General features: G+C 43.1%; 1 protein-coding gene across 1 annotated transcript; it reads left to right on the top strand.

The window, feature by feature from the left end:
• The first annotated feature begins 11,049 nt into the window (after positions 1 to 11,049).
• LOC103350008 (nucleoporin SEH1-like) lies at positions 11,050 to 11,799 on the top strand. The gene has a single exon (XM_070076735.1). The coding sequence runs from the start codon at positions 11,050 to 11,052 to the stop codon at positions 11,644 to 11,646; it is 597 nt and encodes a 198-aa protein (XP_069932836.1). The 3' UTR covers positions 11,647 to 11,799.
• The last annotated feature ends 1,972 nt before the right edge of the window (positions 11,800 to 13,771 follow it).

Here is a 13,771-nt window from a genome sequence, read left to right as displayed (position 1 = left end):
CTAATACTTGTTAAAACTATCAGAAAATATTGGCCGGCGCCGTGGCTCAATAGGCTAATCCTCCACCTAGCGGCGCCGGCACACCGGGTTCTAGTCCCGGTCGGGGCGCCGGATTCTGTCCCGGTTGCCCCTCTTCCAGGCCAGCTCTCTGCTATGGCCAGGGAGTGCAGTGGAGGATGGCCCAGGTGCTTGGGCCCTGCACCCCATGGGAGACCAGGAAAAAGCACCTGGATCCTGGCTCCTGCCATCGGATCAGCGCGGTGCGCCGGCTGCAGCGGCGGCCATTGGAGGGTGAACCGACGGCAAAGGAAGACCTTTCTCTCTGTCTCTCTCACTGTCCACTCTGCCTGTCAAAAAAAAAAAAAAAACTATCAGAAAATATTGAATAGGATGGAATTCTGCTAAACTTATTTTAAGTCCAGCATCACTTTGATAATAAAACAAGACCTGACAGGAAAAGAAAACTATAGACCTATAGTCTTAATGAGCATAGATACAAAGATTTTCAACAAAATACTAGCAAATTGAATTCAAAATCAAATCAGAAAGATCCTATATCACGATCAAGTGAGATTTACCCCAGAAGTATAAGGATGGTTTAACATTTGCAAATCAATAAAGGTCATACATCACATTAATGGAATGAGAACAAAAACCACATGGTCACCTCAATAGATGCTCAGAAAGCCTTTGATAAGATTCAACACCCCTTCATGATAAAAACCCTCCACAAATTAGGTATTGAAGGAGCATTCCTCAAAATTATAAAGGCTGTACACAACAAGGAACAGCCAATATCATACTGAATGGGGAAAAGCTGAAGACATTTCCCCTCAGATCTGGAACAAGACATGGGCTTCCATTTCTGCTGCTCTAATTCAATATACTATTGAAAGTTTTAATGAGAACAAGTAAGGAGGAGAAAGAAATACAAACAAAATTGGAAAAAAGGAAATAAAACTATCCATGTTTGCAGATGACGCAATGCTATACATGGAAAAATTAAACACTCCACTAAAAGCCTTTAGAATTGATAAACCAACCCAGTAAACTTGTAGGTTACAAAATAAACATTCCTAGAAAGTAGCTTTTTTATATGCTAAAGGTGAACTCAGTGAAGGAGAAATGAAAAAAGAAATCCCATTCACAATAACCACAAAATGATCTAGTATTTAGAAATAAATTTAACCAAAGTGGAAAAATTTTACAATTAAATTTATCAAACATTTATAAAAGAAGCCATCAAGGACACAAAAATGGAAAGATATTCCTTGCTCATGGATTGGAAGAATCAAGACCATTAAAATGTCTACACTATCTGAAGCAATCTACAGATTCAGTGTAAATGCTTTCAAAACACCAATGACATTCTTCACAGAATTAGAAAAAAGCAATCTTAAAATTCATATGGAATCACAAAAGACACTGACTAGCCAAAGCGATCCTGAACAAGAAAAATCCAACAGGAGGCATCAAAATATCTGACTTCAAGGCAATAGTAATTAAAACATGATAATATTAGCACAAAAATTGATACATAGGTCAATGGGACAGAATAGAGTCCAGAAATTAAATCTGTACATACATTTATATCTTTATCTATATCTATTGCTATCTATGAATGAAATCAGATCTATGGCTCTCACTATATACAAAAATCAACTCAAGATGGAGCAAAGACCTAAATTTAAAATCAGAGACTATGGGCCGGCGCCGCGGCTCACTAGGCTAATCCTCCGCCTAGCGGCGCCGGCACACCGGGTTCTAGTCCCGGTCGGGGCGCCGGATTCTGTCCCGGTTGCCCCTCTTCCAGGCCAGCCCTCTGCTGTGGCCAGGGAGTGCAGTGGAGGATGGCCCAGGTGCTTGGGCCCTGCACCCCATGGGAGACCAGGAAAAGCACCTGGCTCCTGGCTCCTGCCATCGGATCAGCGCGGTGCACGGGCCGCAGCGCGCCGGCCGCGGCGGCCATTGGAGGGTGAACCAACGGCAAAGGAAGACCTTTCTCTCTGTCTCTCTCTCTCACTGTCCACTCTGCCTGTCAAAAAAAAAAAAAAAAAATCAGAGACTATGAAGTTGTTGGAAGAAAAAATAGGAGAAACACTCAAAGACATTGGTGTAGGAGACAACTTCTTGGACAAGACCCCCAAAGCACATATGACAAAGGCAAAACTAAACAAATGGAATTATATCAAACTCAGCTTTTGCACAGCAAAGGACACAATCAATAGAGTGAAAAGACGTCCAATAGAATGGGGAAATGTATTTGCAAGCTACCTATCTGAAAAAGGATTAATGTCCTGAATGTATCAGCTTAAAAAACTCAGCAACATCTAAAAAAAAAAAAAAAAAAAAAAAAGACTGCAAAGTGCAAAGGACCTTAACAGACAAATTTTAAAAGAAGAAATACAAAGGGCAAACAAATATATGAAAAAAATGTTCAACATCACTAGCCATCAGTGAAATGCAAATCAAAACCACAATGAGGTATCACCTCACCCCTGTCAGAATGACTAAAATCCAAAACACAGAGAGTAACAGATGCTGGTGAGGATACAGGGAAAGAGGAACACTTATACACTACTAGTGAGAATGTAAATCAGTGCAGCTTCTGTGGAAAACAGTATAGCAATGTCATAAAAAATAGACTTGTCATAGAATCCAGCAATCTCACTACTGGGTATAAACCCAAAAGACATGAACAGGTTGTATCAAAGAGGAACCTAAACTACCATGTTCATAGCAGCACTGTTCACAATAGTCAAAATTCAGAATCAACCAAGGTGTCCATCATCAAATGAATGGATAAAGAAAATGTTGTGTGTGTGTATATATATATATATATATATACACACATGATGAAATATTATTCATTATAAAAAGAATGAAATTCTACCATCTGCAGCAAAATGGATGCAGTTGGAGGACATAATGTTGAATGAAATGAACCATACTCAGAAAGACAAATACTGCATGTTCTCCCTTATATGAGGGAGCTAAAATTAAAAAAAAAAGGAAGGAGGGAGGGAGGGAGAGAGGAAGGGAGGAAGGAAGGATGGGAGAGAGGGATGAAGGGAGGAAGGAAGGAAGGAGAAAAAGAAGGGAGGGAGAGAGAGAGGAAGGGAGGAGGGAAGAAAGAGGGAAGGAGGGAGGGAGGGAGGAAGGAAGAAGGAAGGAAAGATGAAAAATCTGTGCAAATCAGTATAGCTGCAGATATAGTTTTGTGAAATTTTGTTTTACACCTTTGTCAAACCAATGGTTAGAAATATTATACTATTATAGTTTTAATGATCTGTGATTACTTTAAATTTTACTGTATACAAATGAAATGATCATTTGCCATTCAATTATTGTTTATAGCCATTGTCTATATTACCACTAAACTAGGTTTAGTTTACAGAGAAGCACAAACACAATATAATGACTCCACTTTCTATAAATGGTAAAAAAAAGAGAGATTTGATATGACATGAAATAATATACATTTTAACAAGAGTTGAAGCCAAAATGAACTGATACTTTTGCATATCCTTTTCCCACAATACTTGATAGCAGAGAAATAGTCTAACTTGGTTCTAAGAAGCAGTCCTTAATTTCAAGAAAAGAGTAGTAAATAGGATATTATAATATAAAATGAGCATATTCTCTCTCTCTCTCTCTGCCTCTCCTTCCTCTCTCTGTGTAACTCTTTCAAATAAATAAATAAATCTTTAAAAAATCTAATAGCAATGTGTTATTTTTCACAATTTTTTTGCTTTCTTTTTTTTTTAATTTGTAGGTAGATTTATAGACAGTAAGAGAGAGACAGAGAGAAAGGTCTTCCTTCCATTGGTTCACTCCCCAAATGGCCACTATGGCAGCACTGCGCCAATCTGGAGCCAGGAGCCAGGTGCTTCCTCCTGGTCTCCCATGCGTGTACAGGGACCCAAACACTTGGGCCATCCTCCACTGCCCTCTGGGGCCACAGCAGAGAGCTGGACTGTAAGAGGAGCAGCCAGGACTAGAACCGGCACCCACATGGGATGCCGGCACCACAGGCGTAGGATTAACTAAGTAAGCCACGGTGCCAGCCCTTTTTTTCACAATTAAGTCTATTTCCTGCGTAGTCAAATTGAGACATACATATAGGAATTTTAGATCCTATGCAATTATACACTTGTAGCTTAAAGTGATCTTAAGACTACATTCTGGTGTTGATTTGGGATCCTTACATAGTGTATAGTCAGCAACTGAACTGCAGACACATTAATGTTTAACTTTAAAATTGTTTTTCAATCCCTCCAATGTTATGTGATTTAATTCTTTTTTTTTAGAGAGAATAAAATTTTAATGGTATCAAAAACAGAACTTTTTTGGGCCAATTTAGTACTTGCTGGAATAGAGTTGCAAAATGTTACTCAGTAACTGACTTAGCTTCTAAATCAAGCCAGAATTACACATATTCTGTATAATATTTCAGTATACAAGTACATCTCATGATAACATGCAGAGACATGGAAACAAGAATACCACAAAACCCCAAATCGTCATCTCCACTGATGAAATACTGAATGGAAAAGAGACTACCTCTCCAGGAGTCTGGGACATCTATTTTGAAAAGAGGGTGTTGGATGTTGTTCTTTCCAAAAATTCAAATAAACTCCATGTGTTTACATTTGATTTTTTTCGGTATGAACAAAGGAAGAAGACATTCCGATGGGTATAGGAACACATAAAAAAAAGATACCAAACTCAAAGCTCTGACAGTTTTCACTCTTCTCAGGTGGAAAGGGTTCTTTACACTCCAGTGGAAAAGAACGAATCCCGTGAGGCTTAAGCGTCTGTGTCTGACACCACAGCCAGCAACCAACACTCAGTACCTTTAAAAGAGTCGTGACAGGAGTTTAATTTTTATGAAAACCAAACTAGATCTACAAAACAACAGGTTACGAAAATGACCTGAGTTCATAGGAATCTCAAAGTCTGAGAAAGATTGCTTCAGCTGTGCTCACCAAAGGCCTTTTATAGCAAACGTCTCCAGTGAGTCATGCACATGCTCATGGAGCCTTGGGATTATTATTTTTTCTTTTTGACAGGCAGAGTGGACAGTGAGAGGGAGAGAGAGAGAGAAAGGTCTTCCTTTGCCATTGGTTCACCCTCCAATGGCCGCTGTGGCCGGCGCACAGGTGCTTCTCCTGGTTTCCCATGGGGTGCAGGGCCCAAGCACTTGGGCCATCCTCCACTGCACTCCCTGGCCACAGCAGAGAGCTGGCCTGGAAGAGGGGCAACTGGGACAGAATCTGGCGCCCCGACCGGGACTAGAACCCGGTGTGCCAGAGCTGCAAGGTGGAGGATTAGCCTAGTGAGCCGCCATGGTGCCGGCCTTTTTTTTTTTTTTTTTTTTTTTTTTTTTTAACACTAAGAAGAACTGCTTTCTGTGGTGCAAATGCAATGGAAGGCCAAAAGAGCTGACAGTACTGATGGGGCTGGGGAAAGGCTATGCACGCCAGGGCCACAGCTTATCTTACAGAGGAAGGAGTGGGTGAGGCCACAGCTGACAACGTGGCCCCTGCTCTGACAGGGGTCACCTGGGAGCCAACACGTTCCCTGCAAAGTAGGTAAGGACAGCAGCTTTCGGGGAACCCAGAGGGCGTCACAGAAGCAATCCTCTCCAGAGGGTGAGAGCCTCAGAGAACACAGACAGGGGAACACATCGGCTTGTTGGCTGCTTTTTCCAAACAGAAACTGCGATGTGCTATTACTATCTGCCAATCACTAAGGGGTCACACACGAACTGTTAGTCACCGCATAGCGTGTCAAAGAAGACAACCTGGCCTCAGCCCGAGCACACGTGGACTTGCCCTGTGATCGAATGCAAGGCACTTGGAGGGTTTTGGTGCCTTGGTGTATCAGCATGGACTACAAGAATCAGCTCACTCACCTCGAGGAGCCACCACACAGGGAACTGAGTGCACACCTCTCAAAGGCTTTGAGCTCCTCAGATGAAAAGCACTGTGCAAACCCTTGAGGAAAACCCTGCCAGTGCCCAGTCCTGAGGTGCTGTGCCTTGTGCCTGTTTTCTTAAACACATCAAAAATAAAATGTCACTGACACTCCATTCTTTCCTACCTGTTGAATGTTTGGCACACGGATGTTTAGAATTTGAAATAGTGTCACAGTCTCTATTCTAAAAGTATTTATTAATTTTCTAACAAAGTTAATGAGATGTACCCAACATTCTGAGGTACATGTGAAAAACTAATATTTAAAGGAAAGATAATTGAACTAGTATTATTTATGTGAAACTACAACTTTTTAATGAAAAAAAAATCCTGAAAGTACGCCACAGTGCCTAAATATTCATCTGAAGAGTACAAAGATGGAGTTCTGAGAAAAAAGGATCTTAAACATTATAGAAATAAATGTGGTTCTTAAACTACTCTCAAAGGAAACATTAAAAATGTAATGTTTCATACAGTTAGAGGTAATACATTATAAATACAGTAGTTCAAATATTGTTTCTTTTTAAGTATTAGTCTTCTTTAAACAAGTTAAATTGAAAACATTTTAAATCTGTTATATTCTTTTTTTAAGGAATTGTGGAAATGCAAGCTTTCATAGAAATCTAAACAATGATACCATTTGTAATCTTTACGTAGAATACACTAGGCCTTGGCCACTTTAGATTTCTAACAGATCAATATGCCTTCATGTTTGGGCAAAGTCAGATTGTGATTTATGATGTTCACATGCAGTTGACCCAAACTTTCTTCTTTTCCAGGTTTTGTGTGATCACTCTGCAGGAGGTTCTGTCAGATTCATAATCAAAATGATGCAAACTATAAATAAGTTCTTTAGGATGGGAAACCTTTTTTAAAAAAAATAAAATAAAGTGCTTTTAAATTTAAATATTTCTTGCCCCTAAATAAAACTGAAACAACTCAGCCCTGAAATCTCCTTATCTTGACAAACACCATTTGAACAGGAAAAAAAAAAATCAGTTTTGGGCCATGAATGTCCTTTAAGAGTTCAGATTGGATCTAAACTTGGTTTTGCATCATTGTCGTGCTCACTGGTATTTTATCAGCCTGGTTCCAATACACGGGGTAGCACTCTCCTTGAACCACGTCCACCTAGTAGAGGCAGCCCCGCACGCACACCTGCTCCATGGGCACCAGCTCCTGCATCGCGGGCTCGTGCCTCGCAGCGCGCGGGCAGAAGCCGCTCCAGGCGCGGTACTCATCGTCTTCCTATCCGGAACTGGAGGCTGGGTCACACATGGTCGCCATCCGGGGCCTTGGCCCGGGGCCCGCCCCGGTGGCCTGCAGCAGGGTCTGGAGGCGAGCTCGATGCGGAGCAAGTCGTAGCCGATGAAAGGCTTCCAGTTCCTCTTGTCCTCCCTGTAGAACCAGCGCACCTCCTCCGGGCCCAGCTCCGTCACCACCTTGTAGGGATGCCGGGCGGCAGGGCTGCCGGGCCGCGCGCGCTTCCTCTACCTGCACCCGCCGCCCCCCGAGTTCGCCGGGCCCGGCGGAGGCGACGGGTGCAGCGATGAGGCACCGCCGCTCTCGCCCTCCCTGAAGTAGCGCAGCGACGAGCCCGACTCGGCCGAGCTGAAGCCATAGTTCTCGTCACTGAGGCAGGGGTCCAGCGCCAGGTGGGGGTCGCGGTCGTCGGCGCTCGGCGGCAAGTGCAGCCCGGGCTCCCCGCGCAGCAGGGTCAGGGGCGCGCTGCCACCGCCCGGTCCCCGCTGGGCAGGTGCTCCAGCAGCAGACGCTGCCCCGAACGCCGGCCCCGTGTCGGAGCCCAGCTCCCAGGCGCTGCCGCCCCGGCCCTTAGGCTCGGGGCTCCGCGGGGAGACGCGGCCCGCGTAGTTCATGCTGTGGAGACGCCGCTGGCTGCCCAGCCTTGGCCCCCAGTGCTTCGCCACACATCCAACGCCGCCGCCCTCTACACCGGGATTTGTTAATCTTTCAAATCCCGAACAGGGCTGCGGCGGGCGGCGGGCGGCGGCTCCACCTCCTAGGAGGCGCGCGGCCGCCACAGCCCCGTTCGGCGGCCCGCCCCTTTGTCGTGATTTAATTCTTTAGAAGATTTTTTTCCTTCAAAAAATTGAGAATATTTCTCAAAAGAAAACTGAGAACGAAAATAATGATAATTGGGGCCGGAACTGTGCTCACTTGGTTACTCCTCCGCCGGCATCCCATATGGGCTCTGGGTTCTAGTCCCAGTTGATCCTCTGCCAGCCCAGATCTCTTCTGTGGTCAGGGAGGGCAGTGGAGGATGCCCCAAGTACTTCGGCCCCTGCACACTCTTGGGAGACCAGGAGGAAGCACCTGGCTCCTGGCTTCGGATCTGCGCAGCTCCGGCCTTAGCGGCCATTTGGGGGGTAAACCAATGGAAGGAAGACCTTTCTCTCTGTCTCTCTCTCACTGTCTATAACTCTACCTGTCAAGTAAATAATGAAAATGAAAAAAAAAAAGAAAGAAAGATCATTCACATTGCTGAATAAAAAAAAAGATGAACTGTTAATTACATTTTGGAGTTGTCACATTTTTGGAATTGCGCTGATTAACATAAGGCAACTGGGGCTTTGAGACCCATCAATGAAGGAGGCGCTAGACCAGCGATGCAATTGGTGACTTCTCTGCATCTGACACTGAGAGGAGCTGCTGGTCTGCACCTACCTAGGCTCACAGCCGCTGACTGGCAGAGTCAGAAGGGCGCAGGTGGGGACTCCTTGTATTCTGGTGTCCTGTTTATTGGCTCTGTGACCTCAGGCACCTTGGTTGACCTCTCTGAGCCTTGGTTTCTTTCAAAGCAAAATAAGGACAATCTAGCTCACAGATTGTGAGGAGAAAACCAAGGGAGACCTGCACTATACCATCTTTGTAGCAGTTCCACAAAGAACTGTTACAAAGAAGCACCCCTCTTCCTGCTTCCCACAGAGCCTGCCTGGGTGGAATTTCTCTGCTCTCAGGATCACGCAAACAGGAAGAGCAACACAGAAACAGAAATATGGCTCACCAGAGGACTGAGTGCTGGTCGATCTTGTGCAGATTGTCAGTTATGCCAAAAGCCTTGAAGAATGCGCACTGCCAAGTAGGAAAACAGCCCTCAGTACTGCAGGATTCTCTAGTGGGAAGGACATGTCTGTCCTTGGGTGCACTAACAGAAGCTCTGCCCTCTGTTAAACGTGGGCATAACCACTTGCAGAACCAGTCATAGGGTTCATTCACCTTGTGTCGGGACAGAATCTTTGACAGCTGTTTGAATTGTTATCAAGCTGCATTTCTGTATATTTTTTGAAGACTATTAAATTACACATTTTGTAACGAGACTGATTCACTGAAATAAGTCACTGTATAGAAAGAAAAATAAATTTTGGTGTTACAACCATATGGTTTATGGGGCCAGTGCTGTGATGCAGTGGGCTAAGTCTCCTCCTGTGGCACTGGCATCTCATATGCACACCAGTTCATGTCCCAGCTGCCTCTCTTCCAATTCAGCTTTCTGCTATGGCCTGGGAGGACAGTAGAAGATGGCCTAAGACCTTGGGCCCCTGCACCCCCATGGGAGAGCCGGAGGAAGCTCCTGGATCCTGGCTTCATATTGATTCAGCTCTGACTGAGCTCTCATTTGGGGAGTGAACCAGGGGAAGGAAGACCTCTCTCTGTGTCTGTAACTTTGCCTCTCAAATAAATAAATAAAATATTTTCATTTTAAGAAAAAAAAGGACAGTGACAGCCAACTGCAGACTCATCCACGGGCCCTTCCAATGCAGCATGGGTGGGAATTTGGTCACTATCTGTTATCTCTCCCAGACTATTCACAGAAAGGAAATAAATGCGAAATTCCAGGTCATTGCTTTGGAAAAGAGAATACTTTATGCAATCAATTCACAAAATAAACTTACATTTGCATATTCAATTCTGTTATAAAAACACTGTTATCCATGTAAATTATTAATATATTTGCAAAATCACCATCTTAGTCTGAGGAAAGCAAGCTAATCAATTCTCAAGTCATTTCCAAAGCCTTAAAGTCCAGGTCATTAGAGTAACCAGGAAGAACAGGGTCAGATAGGGACCATTTTAAATGTGTACCCAGAGAATTGTTGGATATTTACATTGTGCATATCTCATTTATATCTTACATTATACCCTGTAATTATGGGAAGCCTTAGCTAGAGGTCTTCACTATTTTTTAAAATCATTTACATTAGTCAGTAGTAATTCAAGTAGATATAATCTCCAATAAACTGAGTTTGATTTCCTGAGCAAAGATGTACATGTGTGCATCTGTGTGTCTGTGTGTGTATCTTGTATCTCTGTGCGTCTTTGTGTCTGATACTGTTAAGAAGTCAATAATAGGCAAAGATACTGAGAATCTTGTTCTCACTGAGTATCTACACATTCTTTCTGATCTGCCTCCACTGAAGCCAGGAATCTCTCCTTTGAGCATTTGACACTCAAAAACCATTACTATGCCAATCAGGAAAACTGATATGAAGAACAGGCCACTCAATGAAACAGGGCACAAACTCCAAAGAGATTGCTACCTTCTGAGATGCTCAATATCAGTCTTTTCTCTCCACATGTTCAAAGACTCACAGCCTCTAAGTCAGGTGTTTTGTAGTTCAGGGATATGGCTCAGGTGTCATCACATGCCATAAAAGTGAGACTAGGAGGTGAGTTGTGTAGGAAGCTAGGAAGAAAGCCTGCAACTCATGGATGCTCTCTTAACCAGGTCTGCTCCTCCTGAGTGCCTGTCTCTCTCGACACCTGTGATGTATCTCACTGTGGAGAAGGAAGGCAGTGTCCCCTCATCTCCATCCGCATTGACCCATAGACTCCTGATGTGTTGTGGAGCTGTCCATCTCAACTGTATCCTGTAGACCTGTATGTGACTATGTCAGTGCCTTACAGGATAGGAGTAATTTTTCCCATGCGAAAGAGGCATTATCATAAATTCTAGAGCAACAGGCATAAGAACACATTAATCTGAGGGTCACTAAGCAATCAGTTCACACTTTTAAGGATGTTTTCATAGAGGCAGGGACTTGGCGCAAGCATGTGCCATAGTTGTATTTCTTGGAACCCTTTAAGCTCTTGTGCTCACTCTCCCAGGAGAGCTGTAGGGAGTGATGACAATAGTCCAAATGCAATGGCCACAGTTCAGATTTTTGAATATAATGAAAATACCAGGAAATATGCAAAAGCTGAAACTCTTATGACAGTCACTGATCCTGTTCATGATATTGCATTTGCTCCAAACTTGGGAAGATCTTTCCATATTCTAGCAATAGCAACCAAAGATGTGAGGATTTTTACACTAAAACCTGTGAGGAAAGAACTTACTTCATCTGGTGGACCAACAAAATTTGAAATCCATATAGCAGCTCAGTTTAATAATCACAATTCTCAGGTCTGGAGAGTGAGCTGGAATATAATAGGAACAGTGCTAGCATCTTCAGGAGATGATGGCTGTGTACGATTGTGGATAGCTAATTATATAGACAATTGGAAGTGCACTGGTATTTTGAAAGGTAATGGGAGCCTAGTCAATGGGAGTTCTCAGCAGGGAAATGTGAATCCTTCCCTAGGTTCAAATATTCCAAATCTTCAAAATGCACTAAATGGATCTTCTGCTGGCAGAAAGCACAGCTGAGTACAAGCTAACTGGAGTGACTTTGTTGTTTTGCTGCTTGTTGCATGCACACAGGAATGGAACGCAAACTCCTTTTCCCCTTCCCCAGTGCCGTTTGACCTCTCCCAAGATACACCAGCAGCCTGCTTGCTACTAACCACAGTCCAAAAGGCCTTTAAAAACACAGTGGATATCAATTTGTTTGTACTAGTCAGTTTATTGACACTACTTGAAACTTTTGAGATATAAATGGAGAGGCTTTTTGTTCAGACATTGTCAGCAAAACAATTTTTTGAAATGTTCTTGAAACTAACTTGGCTTAAAAATTAGAAAAATCCTTACTATCCTTCTGAGTGTGGGGAGGAAGGAAAATACCATTTTACTCCCTTTGGAGAATGTAGGCATGTTTCTTTTGTTTTCAAAAATGCAAAAATGATGAATTTTTATAAGTTTAATTTGAAGATTGAATAAATATCTTTCATAAAGAAAACTTAGCAGTCATTTCTGATTACATCCCAAAACTGATTTTCAAATGATGCAGTTTTTTTTTTTTTTTGACAGGCAGAGTGGACAGTGAGAGAGAGAGAGACAGAGAGAAAGGTCTTCCTTTTGCCGTTGGTTTACCCTCCAATGGCCGCCACGGCTGGCGCGCTGCGGCCGGCGCACCACGCTGATCTGAAAGCAGGAGCCAGGTGCTTCTCCTGGTCTCCCATGGGGTGCAGGGCCCAAGCACTTGGGCCATCCTCCACTGCACTCCAGGGCCACAGCAGAGAGCTAGCCTGGAAGAGGGGCAAGCGGGAAAGAATCGGGCGCCCCGACCAGGACTAGAACCCGGTGTGCCCGCGCCACTAGGTGGAGGATTAGCCTATTGAGCCACGGTGCCGGCCTCAAGTGATGTAGTTTTGGCTGATCAGGGTTCATGCTAAAGGTAGGCTTTGCTACCAACACAGCAATTCAAACTTCCTGCTATTTTTGCGTCATATCTATGAGAAGAATTGCATTTAAAAAAGGAAAAGAAAATGAATATTAATAGAATAAATGGGGGGTACTTTAAGTGAAAGAGAAAAATGTTCTTGATGTCCTTAAACAAGGTTTGTCAGAAGTCAACCACAAACATTAGAAAGTTAAATACTAAAAGAATAATTTCCAACTTATTCTATGAGGTCAACATTTGATTAAACAACAACAAAAATGAACAGGGGCTGGCAATGTGGTATTGTAGCTAAAGCCTCTGCCTGTAGAGCCAGCATCCCATATGGAAACTGGTTTGAGTCTTGGCTGTTCCACTTCTGTTCCAGCTCCCTGCTAATGCACCTGGGAAAGCAGTGGAAGATGGCCCAAGTCCCTGGACCCCTGCACCCACGTGGGAGACCTGGAAGAAGCTCCTGGCTTCAGATCAGTGCAGCTCTGGTCATAGCAGTCATTTGAGGAGTGAACCAGCAGATGAAAGACCTCTCTCTCTTTCTCTCCCTCTCTCTCTAGCTCTACTTCTCTCTGTAATTCTTTCTTTCAAATAAATAGAATAATTCTTAAAAAAAGATTCTTAGGAAACAAGGAATAAAAAGATTTTCCTCAGTTTGAAAAAGGACAGGCTGAAAACCCTCTTGTCAATGTTGCATTTAATGGGGAAAGCTTGAGTGTTAAGATCAAGAACAAAAGAAGGCCACCTACTCTCACTATTCCTATTCAAGACTGTATTGAAGGTTGTAGCCTGCTTAGGAAGTCAAGAAACAAAGTGTCCAAACTGGAAAAGAAGAAGGAAAAAGCATCTTTATTTTCGGATGATATGCCCACATATGTAGACAATCCAATGAGATCTCAAACAAACAAAAACCTCACAAACTGTTGAAACTAATCAGGGAATTTTGCAAGATTACAGGAGGTAAGACCGATATACAACATTCAAGCATATTTCTACATATCAGCAACAAACAATTGGAGGGTGGAAATTTGAAAATATTATTTACAATGCCATCAAAATGTGAAATAATTAATCTGGTAAAAAATAGTTGAGGTCTTTTTTTAAAAAAATAAAGATTTGGTTGTTTATTTGAAAGAACTACAAACAAGGAGAAGGAGAGGGAGATGAAGAGAGAGAGAGAAAGAGAGAGAGAGAGAGAGAGAGAATCTCCCATCCATTGATTCA

The sequence above is a fragment of the Oryctolagus cuniculus genome, chromosome 7 (assembly GCF_964237555.1).
Source record: "Oryctolagus cuniculus chromosome 7, mOryCun1.1, whole genome shotgun sequence".
Lineage (NCBI taxonomy): Eukaryota > Metazoa > Chordata > Mammalia > Lagomorpha > Leporidae > Oryctolagus > Oryctolagus cuniculus.
Note: the sequence above shows the minus strand (reverse complement) of the source record. Positions and strands in the feature narration are given on the sequence as shown.